This window comes from Heptranchias perlo, chromosome 28 (genome assembly GCF_035084215.1).
Source record: "Heptranchias perlo isolate sHepPer1 chromosome 28, sHepPer1.hap1, whole genome shotgun sequence".
Taxonomy (NCBI): domain Eukaryota; kingdom Metazoa; phylum Chordata; class Chondrichthyes; order Hexanchiformes; family Hexanchidae; genus Heptranchias; species Heptranchias perlo.
The window spans coordinates 7,898,902-7,917,642 of record NC_090352.1 but is presented as its reverse complement, the minus strand read 5'-3'; the positions used below and the strand labels follow the sequence as shown (position 1 = coordinate 7,917,642).

At 45.3% G+C, this 18,741-nt stretch overlaps 1 protein-coding gene across 2 annotated transcripts in view; it reads left to right on the top strand.

The window, feature by feature from the left end:
- The first annotated feature begins 1,534 nt into the window (after positions 1-1,534).
- Positions 1,535-18,741, top strand: part of LOC137344817 (serine protease 30-like) — a 107,721-nt gene continuing 90,514 nt past the window's right edge. For both annotated transcript variants that reach the window (XM_068007993.1, XM_068007994.1), the window contains exon 1: positions 1,535-1,797. In XM_068007993.1, coding sequence (XP_067864094.1) covers positions 1,756-1,797 — 42 coding nt within the window. In that variant the 5' untranslated portion in view covers positions 1,535-1,755. The remainder of the gene's footprint in view (positions 1,798-18,741) is intronic.

Genomic DNA, 18,741 nt, shown 5'->3' with positions numbered 1-18,741 from the left:
CTGTATGATAATATCTGTTATTTTAAGAGAATTTTATGGCATAACGCAAGACTATGTTACAAAACAGTAAATCGATTACTGCAAATGGAGTAATTATTGGCCTCTTAGGGCTGCACCTCTGTGAGGACAGGGTATTGTCTAGGAATCATAGAGAACCAGGTCAGCTTATAGGAATCACTGTTAGACCATCGAGAGAGAAATCAGTAACCTCAAACTGTAATGGATATTGTCCTGCACTAAATGTCTTGCAGTGTTACTTATCAGATTAGTAAAAGAAGTGTGTGATAATGTAAATCGTTACTGATCATATGTATAAAGTAATAAGAAGTCAAACTACCACTGCAGTGTAAAATCAGGTTGCAATGATCTGTGCTGTAGGAGATATAGCAAATAGGTGTCAGCCATGGCTCAGTAGTATTTATCCCTCAACCAGCATCACTAAAACAGATTATCTGGTCATTGTCTCATTGCTATTTGTGGGACCTTGCTGTGCGCAAAATTGGCTGACGCGTTTCCTACATTACAAGTGGCTACACTTCAAATAAAGTAGTTAATTGGCTGTAAAGCACTTTGGGATGTCCTGACGTTGCGAACAGCATCATATAAATGCAATTTTTTTTTACTGCAGATCAAACATATATAAACAAGCAAAACAGTGGTCTTGGAATAGTGATTTTGGAGCAGATTGTATGCATTTTGACCTCCTCATTAAGATGATGATGACCACTTAAACTTTGTTTAAAGACTTAGATCCTGCTCAGAATTTCATTCAGCTACATTTATGATTTTTTTCCATTTACCAGCATTTAGGTTCAGTTTACACCACGATCAGACGTTTGCTCGGGTTTTCTGAGCTATTGACTGGCTGGAGGCTCGGGGAAGAAGGAGTGAGTCAAAGAAACAAAGAAAAAGAATTACATGAAAGAAAATAAATATGTGATAAGAGATATTGGGAGAGAATCAAAAATGAGAGAATAAAAGCAAAAGAGAAATGGATGAAATTGAGAAGGGAAGCAAAGGGAAAAGGAGGGAAGTAAACCATTAATGTGATCACAACACTTCAGATCCAAATGTTCATGCATGTATGTGAGTGAGAACACTTCAGTAAAGCAGGGAAATAATTCAACTGTTTCCATTTTTTCTTCTTGTATGCTCACTCGTGTGTGTGTGTGTGTGTGTGTGTAACTGTTGCAGTAACTAAAGAATTACAGGCTTTGTGATATTAGTGCTGATGTGAGAGGTGTGAGTGTATAATCTTTAAATGTATACTGAAGTTATGCTAGCTACGAGACAACCAGTGTGACCGCAAGGCATAATGGGAAGCTTGACCAAAAAGGTCTAAAGCATAGTGTCAGCAGTTTAACCGTAGCAGTTGTCATAAACATGTTTTCACGAAACCTTGTAACAAGAACAATGGACTAAAATAATGATAATGGGAGACCTCGTCCACCGGATAAGGGGAACTGTAAATCATAGAAAGGCAGACGAGCTTAAGACAGTTGAGATAATAGGGACATCTGCTCCCACGCAGGTGTGAGACTCCATGATGACAATGGGCAAGCTATAAATGGGACCTAGTTGGTCACATGCGTGAGGCCAACAGACTGCTGCCTGTCAGTATCAACCGTACTGTGTATAAAGCCTGATGAAATTGTTTAATCGGAGAGACCCTTGGCTCGCTAAGGCTCTCCCCTGCATATGCTTGAATAAACTCTGCTTACGAAAGGCTCTCCGGACTCAGCGTGGGTGATCTGAATGGTCCCCGAGACGGTCGCTACAACAATGACATTGCATATGGTGAGTCGGATGATATGCAGTTTCATGAGGATAGGTTGCTATGTCATGTAATGTACAATGTATTATTCTGCTACGGTGCAGCTGTGTCCCTTTATGGCCACAAAGTTTAATTGCTGATAAGTAAACACAGGCTCGGGTCAATCAGAGCTTTATTGTTGTTTTCAGATTGGAATGTGCTGCAGCTCAGGAGCATCCAGTATTTTACATTATTTTGCATTTGTAACAAAGTGTGACATCTACAGTGTGCAAGATGTACAATATTTAATGTAGTACTAGTGGATCACTCATGAGATCGCTGCTGGTGAGATAGATAATACGCTGTTTTGTAAGAACAAGAGTGTATATCATGTAATGCACAGTGCATTAGTCTGCTAAGATGGAGCTGTTAATTTATTTAAATTACAAATAATTAAAAGAAATCCTTTAAGGTCACAAAGTTTAATTCTTAAGAAAACACAACCTGAGTTTACTTCAAGTTTAATGCTTGCTTGCTGAGGGAACTATGAAGATTGAAAAGTGTATGTGAGCTTTAGGCTGCAGATCAGAATCACCTAGCGCATAAAAATTGTTTTGCATCTGGAACAAAGTGTAATGTCTATGGCATTCGACTTACCACTTTTAACATTTTACTGGTCGTTCTCTTATGGACAAAAACAACAACTTGTGTTTATATAGCACGTTTACATAGAAAACATCCCAGGGTGTTGGATGGTCAGCCAAAGAAGGAGAGATGGCCAAAGAGAGAAGTTTTGCAGCGAGACCTAAAGGAGGGGAGGGAAGTGGAGAGGTGGAGATTCTTAGCAACACAACTGGAACATGAATTTCTTGAGATTGAGGTGCCCTGGTCTCGGGACTCCTGAATCCCAGGGATATCCTGTTGCAGGCTGGATCAACATTGCAGGTGTGTGGGCAGCCTTGTCCTGACTCCTTCCCCCTACGAGAGCCGGCATCCGAGGGGGCCTGACTGATGTGCTTTCATCAGATGTGAGAGGAGCATCATGAGGGCAGACTCCTGCCATGCCACTTGTGTTAGGTTCTGGGTTTGCCTGCCCAGTGATCAGCAGACAAGAAAACCTGTTAGATTCTGCAGACCCTGAGAGATGGGACCCAGAAGTTCTCAGAAGCCATTTTCCATACGGTTCCCCAAATTCTGGAGATCCTTGGTTAGTGCTTCTATGTTGAAGGCACTGCCTGATCTGGAGCTTCTGTTTTAGGTGGATTGGTGCAGATGTTCCTGGTCTTAAGCTTCTCTGTTAGGTGGATGGGTACAGATGTTCCTGATCTTAAGCTTCTCCATTAGTTGGCTTAGTGCAGATGTTCCTGGTCTTAAGCTTCTCTGTTAGGTGGATTGGTGCAGATGTTCTTCGTCTGGAGCTTCTCCACTGAGTTGATTGGTGCAGATGTTCCTGGTGCTGCGAATTGCTTAAGGCAGTGCCACATCATGTTAAAAGCTTCTCGATGTTGCCGTAAAAGTCACAGTGAAATTGCTATTTTGGACTACCGGGATAGATATTCGATTCCTTGCCCACAATGAAGTACCTGGCCTGCTGTGAGCGTGGATCAGAAATTCGCGCTGCCCTGCCTGAGATTATCCGTCCGTTAAACTTGATGGTTGGAAAATTTGCTAACTATGGGTGAGGACTTAGAAACTTGACCCTCAGTTCTAATCTTTCAAGCACAGTCCCTTCTTTGAATCCCAGATCCGACACCAAGCCAGCTAGGGACTAGAGGCACATGTGTGAAGTGCTGGTCAGGAATGTGAAGTGGGTAGGGAATGTCAGGAAGCAATTCTTCATACAAAGGGTGGGGAAATCTGGAATACTCTTCCTCCAAAAAGCTGTGGAGGCTGGGGGTCAATTGAAAATTTCAAAACTGAGATTGATAGATTTTTGTCAGGTAAGTGTATTAAGGGTTATGGAACCAAGGCAAGTAGACGGAGTTAAGATACAGATCAGCCATGATCTAATTGAATGGCGGAACTAGCTCGAGGGGCTGAATGGCCTCCTCCTGTTCCTATGATCCTAAGAGTGAAGTAAAATCAATCTTCCCATTGGGCAATTGCTTTATGTTCCAAATAGCCAGGAGATGCAAGCACCTGATCATTTTAAATCCAAGTCTTCCACAGACACAACTGTCATGTACTTTTAAAGATAGTTTTGATACTTTTAGTCACAGCATGTTAAAAATGTTGCTTTAAAACCAAGTTCTCCATTTTTGCTTTGATATGAAAAGATTCTAAATACCCACATTGTTTTCCAAAGTGGTTTACTCAGTGCCTGCACAGACCCACCCATATCCCCTTCCCCCCTCTCCCACCATATCCTCCGACTCATCCTAAGTTTCTTACCATAGGTCGATCCTGTGGCACTGCATTTGCTGCTCATTTGAACAGCAGTAGATAGGCAGATTGGCCATATGTAGGCATCAAATGTCACAGGCTTATTCAGCCTGCACAAAGCAATATCATCTGCTCCACTGAGATTGCCTGGGTATTTAATTATACTCCTTATCTGATATTTTACTTCAAACTGTTCAACGACATCCAATGATTTCTTCCCAAGGATAATGGTCCAAAGATTGCTGTTGCTAAAAAAAAAGAACAGAGCATTACCTACAGCTCAGGAGGAGATACTTCCTTTCACACAGAGAGTCATTAGAACTTGGAATACTTTACCAGAGGTGGCTATTGAGGCAGAGGCTGTAACGTCATAAGGTGTCAGCCGTGGCTCAGTGGGTAGCACTCTCGCCTCTGAGTCAGAACGTTGTGGGTTCATAGTCCCTCTCCAGAAACTTGAGCACAAAATCTAGGCTGACACTCCAATGCAATACTGAGGGAATGCTGCACTATTGGAGATGCCGGCTTTCGGATGAGATGTTAAACCCGTCTGCCCTCTTAAGTGGATCTCATGGCTTCAAGGCGATTTAGACGAGTTGAATAAGTAGGCAAATACATGGCAGATGCAGTATAATGTGGATAAATGTGAAGTTATCCACTTCGGAAAGAAAAACAGAAAGGCAGAGTATTATTTAAATGGTGATAGATTGGGAAATGTTGATGTACAAAGGGACCTGGGTGTCCTTGTACACCGGTCACTGAAAGCAAACATACAGGTGCGGCAAATGGTATGTTGGCCTTCATTGCAAGGGGATTTGAGCACAGGAGCAAGGACGTCTTACTGCAGTTACACAGGGCCTTGGCGAGATCACACCTGGAGTATTGTGTGCAGTTTTGGTCTCTTTACCTAAGAAAGGCTATACTTTCCATAGAGGGAGTGCATCGAAGGTTCACCAGACTGATTCCTGGGATGGCAGGACTGTCGTATGAGAAAAGATTGAGTCGACTAGGCCTGTATTCACTCGAGTTTAAAAGAATGAGAGGCGATCTCATTGAAACATATAAAATTCTGACAGGGCTAGACAGACTGGATGCAGGGAGGATGTTTCCCCTGGCTGGGGGGTCCAGAATGAGAGGTTACAGTCTCAGGATACGGGGCAGGACATTTAAGACTGAGATGAGGAAATATTTCTTCACTCAGAGGGTGGTGAACCTGTGGAATTCTTTACCACCAAAGGCTGTGGAAGCCAAATCACTGAATATATTTAAGAAGGAGATATATAGATTTCTAGATACAAAAGGCATTAAGGGGTATGGGGAGAGAGCAGGAATATGGTATTGAGATAAAGGATCAGCCATGATCATATTGAATGGCGGAGCAGGCTCAAAGGGCCGAATAGCCTACTCCTGCTCCTATTTTCTATGGCACTATTTTGAAGAAGAGCAGGGGAGTTCTCCCCAGTGTCCTGGCCAATATTTATCCCTCAACCAACACCTAAAAATAGATTATCTGGTCATTATCACATTGCTTTTTGTGGGACCTTGCAGAGTGTAAATAGGCTGCCGTGTTTCCTACATTACAGCAGTGACTGCACTTCAAAAAGTACTTCATTGGTTGTAAAGCACTTTGGGACATCATGAGACCATGCTATATAAATGCTATATAAATGCAAGTTCTTTTCTCTTTATTTAAAAGGGAATTGAATAATACTTGAAAAAGACGACTATCAAATGATATGAAACAATGGCAGAGAAATGGGATTAGAGTGGGTAGCTCCAGCTGAAGATCTAGCATCAACACAGGGACAATGGGCTAAATGGCCTGTTTCTGTGCTATAAATTCTATGACTAGGACTTTAAAGGGCTACTGTCTCCATGGAAAGAGTGTTAGGCCATCCTTTTGTTTTCTTCACAAAGATACAGCACAATGGTAAATCTTGTTGAAACGCATCGTATCATGTGTGAAGAGTCGCTATGATAACAATGACAGGCAGCTTCCTGTGGGTCTCCTCATCCCGTAACAAAAAAAAATGGTTTGCCAATGTCTTTTTTTTATGAAGTTAGTGTTTTTTTCTAAAAGTGTCTGAGGTCAAAGCCACCCAGCAGTGCCGCAAAATGCTGCACCGACCGGTGAATGGTAGGATGCAGGTTAGTCCCTACAGATCCTGGTCTTGACCAAGTCCTTGAGAGGACAGTCTGAGCAGAGGTGACATACAACCCCAAAGAGAGTCAGCTTGGCATGAGTCATAACTCCAGCCTGTCAATTAGGGACTGAAAAGGACCAAATAATAGGTGGTAATTGGGTGGCTGTGGGGGTTTGGGACGGTGTTTTGGGCCTCTCTGGGTGGCATTGCCAATTTGTGCCAAAGCAGGGCAGATAATAAAAGACTGGTGACTTGGGCTTAAAGCATTACATTGATGGAGTGCATCTGTGAAAATCGGACCGGGGGATTCACACACCCATAAGGAGCCCGCCTGATTTTCTGCCATTTAAATCAAACGTGCAGGTGGCATTACAGACGTGTGAACCTCCCTGCCCAGTTTTCCTATAGGCGCTCCGCCCATCTAATGCTTTCCACTCAAGCACTAGAGGAAAATCTGATCCGGGCTTGTTTTGTTGATGCTATAGACCTCTACGACATTGTCCATATCCTTTCAGGTTCACAGTCCAGAGAATGGCTTTACCGATCTTACCTTGTGGTGACACAGCTCTTGGCCGTCAGCGCCCATCTCTCTGAGATCAGAGAAGCTTCACACACATGAGTATCTTCAAGCTGTAGACTAGCCTGCCACTGCCATGACTTGGAAACGCTGCCACAGTCTGGTTAAATGACAGGATAAATCAAAGCTGTTAGTAGCACGTTCCAGCTTCCCTTAATGACTTAACCTTTTCACACGGAGGGTCATTAGATCGCGGAATGCTGTACCACAAAAGACAACCGAGGCAGAGACTATAACATTATTCAAAGGGAATTGGTTAAGTATTCGAAAAGAGTAATAGAAAAGGATGCAGGGAATTAGAATAGGTGGCTTCAGTTGAAGAGCTAAAACCGGGACAGGCACGACTGACTGAATTGCCTCCTTCTATGTGGTCATTTCTAACCTGCCGATATCTGGTCAATCCAAGCACAAAGGACATTATTTGTAGAAGTGTGTCAAATGGCTTATTTTCTATTTGCACCTTTTTTCCCAGTTTTCTCAATTGCTCTCCTGAAGGTGGTGATTGAGGTTCTACTGATGATGGCAGCCGTCCAGTACATCACCCAAATGTTCCAGTCCAGACAGTGAGTGTTGGCAGGATACTCAACTGTGGGAGAGGGGGGGCATCACAGACAACCCAGATCCAGTCCTCACTCAACATCCGCACATGTCCACTTGCCAACAGGGATCATTGGATGGCAATCAGGAACACTGGCTGCTTTTTATCCTTCCTAGCCCAGTGATACTGAACCTCTACCACCGTTCCTGCGGAAATTGTCTAACTCAGCACAGACCAGGGACTGAATCCAGGAGTAGCTCAGGACCCTCCGTCAGAACACTGTGCTGGCAGGGCGGGCTTCACCCTTGGCGTCGATCTGCCTTTTTCTTCTACTAGTCTCCTGGCCTTTAGCTATTCATTCACCGTGTCCCATATATCTATATATCTTTTATGTCTTTGATTTCTGTCATTTGCCTCCTTTTGTCACATGCTAATATCGCTTCTGCCATTTAGCCATCTCCTATTTTCCACTTAAGCACTTTATGGGTCTTTCTCTTTCTGCATGTGTGTTTTTTGCCCATCCCCCTTCCACTTGTTCTGGTCCTTTTTAAATGCTGTTCATCTGTAATATCTTCTAGTTCTGATGAAGGATCCACACCTGAAACATTAACTTGTCTCATCTCTCCAACGATGCTGCCTGACCTGCTGCGTGTTCCCAGCATTTTCTGTTTTTCATTCATATTCTTCCTCCCAACTTATAGAAAATGTGACATGAATAACTTACCACAGTTTACCTCATCGCTTCCGTCCAGACAGTCATCAACGCCATCACAACCTCCATTTGTTTTGTTCACACAATAGCCTGTGGCACATTTCACTGTATTGTCTGTGCACTCTACAACTGAATGAACAGAAAATTCATTACAGACTTGAGACCACAGGCTTGTCATTGCTTTTCTAGCTGGGGTAACTTGTCGGGCTGAAGTGTTGATGCATAATAGTCAATCCCCATTGTCATGACAGGGAGTCGAGAACAAGTGTAGCCTTCAGGTGAACTGGGGTTAGAGGGTGGGGGATAATTGGACCAGGATGTACCGATGTAATTCAGTCTCTGTTTTAAGGACCGTACATTCTGCCCTTATTTTTAGATAATACTTTTGATGGCCGGGAATTTTCTTGGAGTTACAACTTCGAAGGAAGCGTGGCGTAAACCTCACTTATGCACGTAAACGGGGTTCCCGCCGCGCCTCGGCAGAGTTACAGAAGAGGAGCGGTAGCCGTTCTAAGGAAATTCCCGGCCATAATTCTCCCGCGAAGCTGGTTTTCAGCCAAAGGCCAGTTTTTTGGAAATCACTCCAAAATGGCTGACAAGATGGGTAAAGATGAACAGTCGCAGTAATCGAAATAGGATAAAAAGGGAAGAAGAGAAGGCAGGATGAGCAGGAAATTACTTTATTTAAAACTAGTCAATCTCCTGTGGCAAATGGGGAGCCAAGACCAGGCATAGTCTTAAGATGAAACGAGGTTAGAGGGTGGGGGATAATTGGACCAAGGCACCTGGGCATTATTCAATTTAAATTTGTACATTCTGTTCTGATTTAATATTATTATTTATAGTTAAATAGCAAACCTTAGGACAATTTGGGAAGTAGAAAAGTAGAGTTGGTTGGAGCACAGGAGTTTCTTTACAGCACAGAGTGAGAAGCTGGGGTATGCAAAACTGAGGTGCTACAGTGCCTCCAGTGGCAGGAGGGTGTAATTACAGTGTGACACGTTTACATAGAATTGTAGAATGGTTAAAGCACAGAAGGAGGCCATTCGGCCCGTCAAGTCCATGCCAGCTCTCTGCTAGAGCAATCCAGCTAGTTCCACTCTCCGCCCTATCCCCGTAGCCCTGCAAATTTTTTCCCTTCAAGTACTTATCCAATTCCCTTTTGAAAGCCATGATTGAATCTGCCTCTACCACCCCCTCAGGCAGTGCAATCCAGATCACAACCACTTGGTGTGTAAAAAAGCTTTTTATCATGTCGCCTTTGGTTCTTTCGCCAATCACCTTAAATCTATGTCCTCTAGTTCTTGACCCCTCCGCCAACTGGAACAGTTTCTCTCTATCTACTCTGTCTAGACCCTTCATGATTTTGAATACCTCTATCAAATCTCCTCTCAACCTTCTCTGCTATAAGGAGAACAACCCCAGCTTCTCCAGTCTATCCACGTAACTGAAGTCCCTCATCCCTGGAATCATTCTAGTAAATCTCTTCTGCACCCTACATAGGCAGCTTCCATTATAAATGTGGGCATAGGGATTTATAGTGGTGTGTGCAGATGTAAGATTTTTGATGTGTGATAAAGGAAAATTATCAGTTTACTAATAGTGTGAAGTGGGACGGGGAATCAATTATCCTAATATGGACAGTAATAGTGTAAAGGGCAAAGAGGAGGAGGAATTTCTGAGTTCAGGAGAACTTTCTTGCTCAGTATGTTTCCGGCCCAACGAGGAAGGAGGCATTGCTGGATCTGGTTCTGGGGAATGAGGTGGGTCAAGTGGAGCAAGTGTCAGTGGGAGAACATTTAGGGAACAGCGATCATAGTATCATAATGTTTAGATTAGTTATGGAAAAGGACAAGGAGCAATCTAGAGTAAAAATACTTAATTGGAGGAGGGCCAATTTCAGTGGGTTGAGAACGGATCTGGCCCAGGTGAATTGGAATCAAAAATTGGCAGGCAAAACTGTAATCGAATAATGGATGGCCTTTAAAGAGGAGATGGTTCGGGTACAGTCTAGGTACATTCCCACGAAGGGGAAAGGTAGGGCAACCAAAGCCAGAGCTCCCTGGATGACGAAAGAGATAGAGAGCAAGTCGAAGCAGAAAAAGGGGGCATATGACAGATGGCAGATTGATAATACAAGTGAGAATGAGGCTGAATATAGAAAGTTCAGAGGGGAAGTCAAAAAGGAAATAAGAGGGGCAAAGAGAGAGTATAAGAATAGACTGGCGGCTAACACAAAAGGTAATCCAAAAGTCTTCTATAAGCATGTAAATAGTACATGGGTGGTAAGAGGAGGGGTGGGGCCGATTAGGGACCAAAAAGGAGATCTACGCATGGAAGCAGAGGTACTGAATGAGTACTTTGCATCTGTCTTTACCAAGCTAGAAGATGCTACCAAAGTCACAGTAAAAGAGGAGATAGTTGAGATACTGGATGGGCTAAAAATTGATAAAGAGGAGGTACTAGAAAGGCCGACTGTACTTAAAGTAGATAAGTCACCCGGTCCGGATGGAATGCATCCTAGGTTGCTGAGGGAAGTACAGGTGGAAATTGCGGAGGTACTGACCATAATCTTCCAATCATCCTTAGATATGGAGATGGTGCCAGAGGAGTGGAGAATTGCAAATGTTACACCCTTGTTCAAAAAAGGGTGTAAGGATGAACCCGGCAACTACAGGCCAGTAAGTTTAACTTCGATAATGGGGAAACTTTTAGAAACGATAATCCGGGACAAAATTAATAGTCACTTGGACAAGTATGGATTAATAAAGGAAAGCCAGCATGGATTTGTTAAATGCAAATCGTGTTTAACTAACTTGATAGAGTTTTTTGATGAGGTAACAGAGAGGGCTGATGAGGGCAATGCAGTTGATCTTGTGTATATGGACTTTCAAAAGGCGTTTGATAAAATACCGCACAATAGGCTTGTCAGCAAAATTGAAGCCCATGGAATAAAAGGGGGCAGTGGCAGCATGGATACGAAATTGGCTAAGTGACAGGAAACCGAGAGTAGTGGTGAATGTTTCTTTTTTGGACTGGAGGAGGGTATACAGTGGTGTTCCCTGGGGTCAGTACTAGGACCACTGCTTTTTTTGATATATATTAACGACTTGTACTTGGGTGTACAGGGCACAATTTCAAAATTTGCAGATGACACAAAACTTGAAAGTGTAGTAAACAGTGAGGAGGATAGTGATAGACTTCAAGAGGATATAGACAGGCTGGTGGAATGGGCGGACACATGGCAGATGAAATTTAACACAGAGAATTGCGAAGTGTTACATTTTGGCAAGAAGAATGTGGAGAGGCAATATAAACTAAATGGTACAATTCTAATAGGGGTGCAGGAACAGAGAGACCTGGGGGTATATGTGAACAAATCTTTGAAGGTGGCAGGACAGGCTGAGAAAGGTTGAGTATACGGGATCCTGGGCTTCACGCTCTTACGCCCTCGTAAGAACGGGATATGACGCTCGACTCGTCGATCGACAGTTCCGACGGGCCACAGCGAAAAATCGCATAGACCTCCTCAGAAGACAAACACGGGACGCAACCAACAGAGTACCCTTCGTTGTCCAGTACTTCCCCGGAGCGGAGAAACTACGCCATGTTCTCCGCAGCCTTCAACATGTCATCGATGACGACGAACACCTCGCTAAGGCCATCCCCACGCCTCCACTACTCGCCTTTAAACAGCCACCCAACCTCAAACAGACCATCATTCGCAGCAAATTACCCAGCTTTCAGGAGAACAGCGTCCACGACACCACACAACCCTGCCACGGTAACCTCTGCAAGACATGCCAGATCATCGACACAGATACCACCATCACACAAGAGGACACCACCCACCAGGCACATGGCTCATACTCCTGTGACTCGGCCAACGTTGTCTACCTCATACATTGCAGGAAAGGATGCCCCAGAGCATGGTACATTGGCGAGACCATGCAGACACTGCGACAACGGATGAACGGACACCGCACAACAATCACCACACAGGAGGGTTGCCTCCCAGTCGGGGAACACTTCAGCAGTCAAGGACATTCAGCCACCGATCTTCGGGTAAACGTTCTCCAAGGCGGCCTTCGAGACACAAGACAGCAAAATCGTCGAGCAGAAATTGATAGCTAAGTTCCGCACCCATGAGGACGGCCTCAACCGGGATCTTGGGTTCATGTCACGCTACACGTAATTCCACCAGCGAAAAAAGAGTTATCTGTTTTTAATACAACTGATCATTCTCTCTCTCTTCCTTTCGGATGTTTCCCTCTCTCTCTCTCTCTCTCTGTCTTTGGGTTCTGACCGTTTGTATATTCAGTAGTCCTGTATGTAATGTCTCTCTGTCTGAACACTATTCGACTCCTTTGATTGCCTTGACAACGGGCAGTTGGGAAAGATTATCTGTAATCACCAGGCATTGTTCTCTGACTATATATGTGGTACCTTCCATGGAATCCCACACTCACCTGACGAAGGAGAAAGCCTCCGAAAGCTTGTGATTTTCAAATAAAGCTGTTGGACTATAACCTGGTGTTGTAAGATTCCTTACATTTATAAATAGAGGCATAGAGTACAAAAACAAAGAAATTATGTTGAATGTTTATAAAACAATGGTTCAGCCACAACTGGAGTATTGTGTCCAATTCTGGGCACCGCATTTTAGGAAGGATGTGAAGGGCTTGGAGAGGGTGCAGAAAAGATTTACTAGAATGGTCCCGGGGATGTGGGACTTCAGTTATGTGGAAAGATTGGAGAAGCTGGGGTTATTCTCCTTAGAGTAGAGAAGGTTAAAAGGAGATTTGATAGAAGTGTTCAAAATTATGAAGGGTTTAGATAAAGTAAATAAAGAGAAATTGTTCCCATTGACGGAAGTGTCGAAAACCAGAGGACACAGATTTAAGGTGATTGGCAAAAGAGCCAAGGGTGACATGAGGAAAAACTTTTTTACGCAGCGAGTAGTTATGATCTGGAACACGCTGCCTGAAAGGGTGGTGGAAGCAGATTCAATCGTGGCTTTCAAAAAGGAATTGGATAAATACTTGAAGGGAAAAAATTTGCAGGGCTATGGGGAAAGAGCAAGGGAATGGGACTAACAGGATTGCTCTTACAAATGGCCTCCTTCTGTGCTGTAACCATTCTATGATTCTAATCTGGAATGTTAGTGTGTGAATACAGTGTGCCATGGACTGGTGGGATGTGCCGTCACACTTAAGAGTTCCAAAATATGTTAGGTATAGGAGGTACCAATTGAAGTCAAGCTGCTTCTCCACAATTGGAAATTTGTGGGTGAATCAAACTAGACTATTTCCATAACCTAATCTATGTAGGAAAAGCAAGATCAGAGTCTACCTTTTAGATCTGGGGGATATAGCGGTGCAGGAGAAAGCCTCCGAAAGCTTGTGATTTTCAAATAAAACTGTTGGACTATAACCTGGTGTTGTAAGATTCCTTACATTTGTCCACCCCAGTCCATCACCGGCATCTCCACATCATAAAGTGATTCAGGAATTGTCCTACATAACCCAACTTGATTAAAGAAACTGTCTGGATTTCCCTCCGACAAAAAGCCTGTTTTCAGCCAGTGCTGGAGTGATGAAGCGGGGGAACTGGGGTGTGGGCCTACCGCTGATTCCTCACCCCAAAATAGGCCAAAACTTTTGCTCCCACCCCACCACTAGCTGAGACCTCAGTTGCCCATCTGTTGACCGGCCCTCTGCATTGAAATAACGAAGGGGCGAGCTTGTGAAACCAGCCGAACTCCTTGCCTTCCTGCCGCTGTACCGCTATCCCACAGCTAGACCGGTCCCGGAATGGCGAGTCACCCATGCTGGAGGCGGGAAGGAAGGAGAGGACCTCATCCGGACCACCTCTCCTATGCTCCTCCTAACAGCGGTTGAGGGCACAATCAGAGCCATGCTTACAAAAAAAAATCTGCATTATTATACCTTCAAGGGGTTTCTGGCCCCCATTGACTGTAGCTCCTCCTCCTTTTCATTGCAGCATCCCCATTGCTGCATCACTCGATAACCCTCAGCTGGGGGTGAGGAGCTCCCTCTGAGATCCCGCCCTGCATATATCATTGACCCCCAACCCAAGAAAATGGCGGGGTCACGGAGGGGTCGGTCTGGCCTCCAGGAATCCCACCTGACCCACATCTGGCAGCGATACCACCTTGGAGCAAAATCCAGCTGCAACAGCCATTGGTGTCGGTGAGGATGACATAATACCTCAGATAGTTACTACTAACACATTTGGAAGACATTAAGAACTGGCTCACTTCCCAATCCCTATTAAATACACCCACAGGACTATAGTTAGCACTATTGTACGGTTCAGTATGAGTGATATCTGGGGTAACTTTAACCCTCAGGACGGGCGGGAGAGGGGTGCGGGGGGGAGGGGTTAAATTGTTAAAAATGGGAAACCTGACCCCGACCCACCATGAACGCACCTACTTCCGGTTCAACTGGGGCGGGTTGGGGGCTGGGCGAGTAACCTGGTCTGGAGAGGTGGGTCGGTAATTATAATATGTTAATGAGGCTCAGTGACTCAGATTTTATCAGCCACTGTGGGTTTCCCGGGGCTCAGGAAACCCGGAAGCTAAGGGGAGGCGAGAACCGCCGGATCCAGCAGGTAAGTGCTTTTCCAGCACTGCTTGTGGGTCAGGAGGAGCAGGAGTGCTTCCCCCCTGCCCCCCGGTCCCCCAAGCAATCCTGCCCTGATCTTCCGACACCTCCATGTTCCGATCTCTCCCCCCTCGATCTTCAGACCCTCCGTGATCCGATCTCTCCCCCCTCGATCTTCAGACCCTCCGTGATCCGATCTCTCCCCCCTCGATCTTCAGACCCTCCGTGATCCGATCTCTCCCCCCTCGATCTTCAGACACTCCCTGCGATCCGATCTCTCCCCCCTCCATCTTCAGACCCTCCGTGATCCGATCTCTCCCCCCTCAATCTTCAGACCCTCCGTGATCCGATCTCTCCCCCCTCAATCTTCAGACCCTCCGTGATCCGATCTCTCCCCCCTCAATCTTCAGACCCTCCGTGATCCGATCTCTTCCCCCCTCAATCTTCAGACCCTCCGTGATCCGATCTCTCCCCCCTCAATCTTCAGACACCCGCTGCGATCTGATCTCTCCACCCGCAATCTTCAGACACCCCCTGCGATCTGATCTCTCCCCCCTCGATCTTCAGACACCCCCTGCGATCCGATCTCTCCTCCCTCGATCTTCAGACACCCCCTGCGATCCGATCTCTCCTCCCTCGATCTTCAGAGACCTCCCGCGATCCGATCTCTCCCCCCTCGATCTTCAGACACCCCCTGCGATCCGATCTCTCCCCCCTCGATCTTCAGACACCCCCTGCGATCCGATCTCTCCCCTTCGATCTTCAGACACCCCCTGCGATCCGATCTCTCCTCCCTCGATCTTCAGACACCCCCTGCGATCCGATCTCTCCTCCCTCGATCTTCAGAGACCTCCCGCGATCCAATCTCTCCCCCTCGATCTTCAGACACCCCCTGCGATCCGATCTCTCCCCCCTCGATCTTCAGACACCCCCTGCGATCCGATCTCTCCTCCCTCAATCTGCAGAGACCTCCCGCGATCCGATCTCTCCCCCCTCAATCTTCAGACACCCCCTGCGATCCGATCTCTCCTCCCTCGATCTTCAGAGACCTCCCGCGATCCGATCTTTATTTAGTTTCTTTTTCCCTGATCCGGCCCTTCAATCCTGGTTTCACCAGGCATGAATCAGATGCGGTGGGTTAGCCACACAGGTGAGTTAAAAATCTTTCTAATCCCTTCATCTGTCATAGGTAAAGTGCCTTAAGTACCTCAATGAGGTACATTTGGCTCTTTAACTGTCATCCCGCCGGCTTTAATTGCCGGCGGGACTTCTGTTTTTGGGTTGCCCGTGCGCACACAGGTGGTTCCCTGGGAAACTCGGAAGTCGTTGAGTTGGAGCCGGCTTCCGAACTCGATCGGGATTTGCGCGATTTTTGGAGGCCTCCTGCCCCCATTGCACTCGCGTTTGCCTCCAAAATCACCCCCAAGTGTTAGATATGAGCTAACAATCATTAAATTCCCTACAGTAGAGATACTTAAATCATGCGGATTGAATTATGTGACGCACATGGTCAAGTAAGGTTTTTTCAGTCTTTCTAGGGAAGTGGATAACTTCTGAACTGAACCTGAAATAGGTTCCAATTTGGTTGCAGAAAATCTAGGCCAATTTGTGTCTTAATCTCTCACAAGCATAGGCTTGCTTTACATTGAGTTAACCATGTTTAGCTTAGCTAAAATTACTTAGTAACTCCATTTAACAAATCCCTTATTTGCTTAAGTGCCACAGGCTGCTGGAGGTTCTGATATGTTACTAATTCATTAAGATTTTTCTTTTCCTCCATGAGATTCTGATTTAACTCATCATTCACAGCCTCTTTCCTTTCCAAAGAGCTGCAGCTCCTGCGTTAATGAGTTGCGTTCTTCCCTGCTGATTCCCCCGACTTCAAATCCCTCAGTTTGTATTTTCTGTTCTGATTTTCTTGACTCTTCACAGTTTGTTTTGTGTCCATGTTCTTGGGCTTTTTTTGCCTTAATTCTCTCGGTACTTTCCTCAGCTTGTCTGTGCTTATATCTTAGCATGCCATTACCTGTCCTGCACTGGTTCAGTTCCTTCTGTTTTTTTCTATTTCTCCTTTCTTGCTTTTAAGATCCCTCTCCAAGGTCCTTAAATGTGTTGTCACCTACCAAATCTGCTGGACCAACGCAACTCCATCTTTGAATCTCTCCAATTGGGTTTCCGCCCCTGCCACAGCACTGAAACGGCCCTAACCTGAGGGACAATTGACATCCTGTGTGACTGACCCTAGTGCATTATCCCTACTCTCCTCTTCCACCTCAGCCTTTGACATGATCAACCACACCATCCTCCTCCAACACCTAGCACATTAGGACTGCACTCACTTGGTCCCACTCCTACCTGGAAAAACTCTGGTTAAGTCTCTCGACTCCGCCACTGCCTCTGTGGTCAGACTGCTCGTTCGATATCCAGTCTTTAACGAGCCACAATTTCCTCCAGCTAAACAGTAGTAAGACCGAAGCCATCATCTTTGGCCCCCACCACAAAGTCTGTATCCTTGCCATCGATTCCACCCCCCATTCCTGGCTATTGTATCAGGCTGAAGTAGACTGTTCACAACCTCTGGGGTCCGAACCACATATCCTCTCCATCACAAAGAAGGCCTACTTCCACCTCCCTGACATTGTCCATCTCCACTCATACCTCAGCCCATCTATTGCCTTTGCCACCTCCAGACTTGACTATTCCAATGCTGTCCTGGGTGGCCTCCTGTTCTCCTTAAACTGTATCTCATCCAAAACTCTGCTACCCGTATCCTATACCGCACCAAGTCCTGCTCACCCATCATGTCCTCGATGGCTACATTAGGTTCTGGTTCCCCCAATACCTCAAATTTAAAATTCTTATCCTCATGTTTAAATTCCTTCATGGTCTCACCCCTCCCAATTTCTATGACCTCCTCCAGCTCTAAGTTCTTTCTTTAATCATTTGCAAACACGAGGCGAGCTCCCAAATGTACCCAAACATCACCTCTGCCTCTACGATTGACTTCAGGCCTATTGTATGTCTGAATTTCTGCTATGCACTCTAGATAGGCGGTGCTCCTTGCCAGGAGTGAAAAATTGGAAAATTGCACCTTTAACTCTACATCAAGATCACTGCCTACTTCCACCTCCAGAAAGTTGCCTGCTCACATCTTTCAGCTGCCAACATCCTTATCCATATCTTCATTACTTCAAAGATTGATTTCTCAATTCTAGCCCTTGACAAGTCCTACAACTTAGTCCTTCAAAAAATTCCAGCTAATCCAGAATTCTATGATCTGTGTCCTCACCTACACAAAGTCTAGCACAGCTATTTACCTTGTCCCTGTCAAGCTCCACTGGCTCCTTGTGACTCAGTGAATCAATTTCAAGAGCCTCATCTTCTCACCCTTCCATGACCTTGTGGTTCCCTACTTGGGACATCTTCTCCAGCCATACTTTCCAGGCCTGCACCCTCTGTTCCTCTGACTTGTTACCTGCTGGACCAACGGAAGATTCAGCCTCAACACCCTGCCCTCTGGAAGTTTCTTCCAAAATCTTGTGGTCTCTCCCTCTGCCTTCAAAAGTTTATAAAATCTGCTGTTAGACTACCCCCGTACCCCTCACTTCCTGTCTGGTTCCACCTTCTCTCCTTTAAACTCCTATGAGATGATTTTCTACGTGAACAACACTATATAAATGCAGATGGTAGCTTGTCACTCTCGTGTGAATGCAGACAACTTGATGCACAAAGATCAACAAAATAAAGATGTTGGGGGTTGATCGCCTTGAGTAGACCACCTCAGTGTCAGCAAGTTATAATTTTGATAGCATCAGTAAAATGACATCTCTCTTAAAAGACATCATCCCTCTAACGAGGTCTTCATTTCGCCTGTCACTACATAGAGACGTGATGAAGCAGGTATTTTTTATATGGAACAAAAACAGAAAATGCTGGAGCCATACAGCAGGTCAGCCAGCATTGGTGGAGAAAACAGACACCTTTACATTTGAGGCATAGAGGCAGCCTT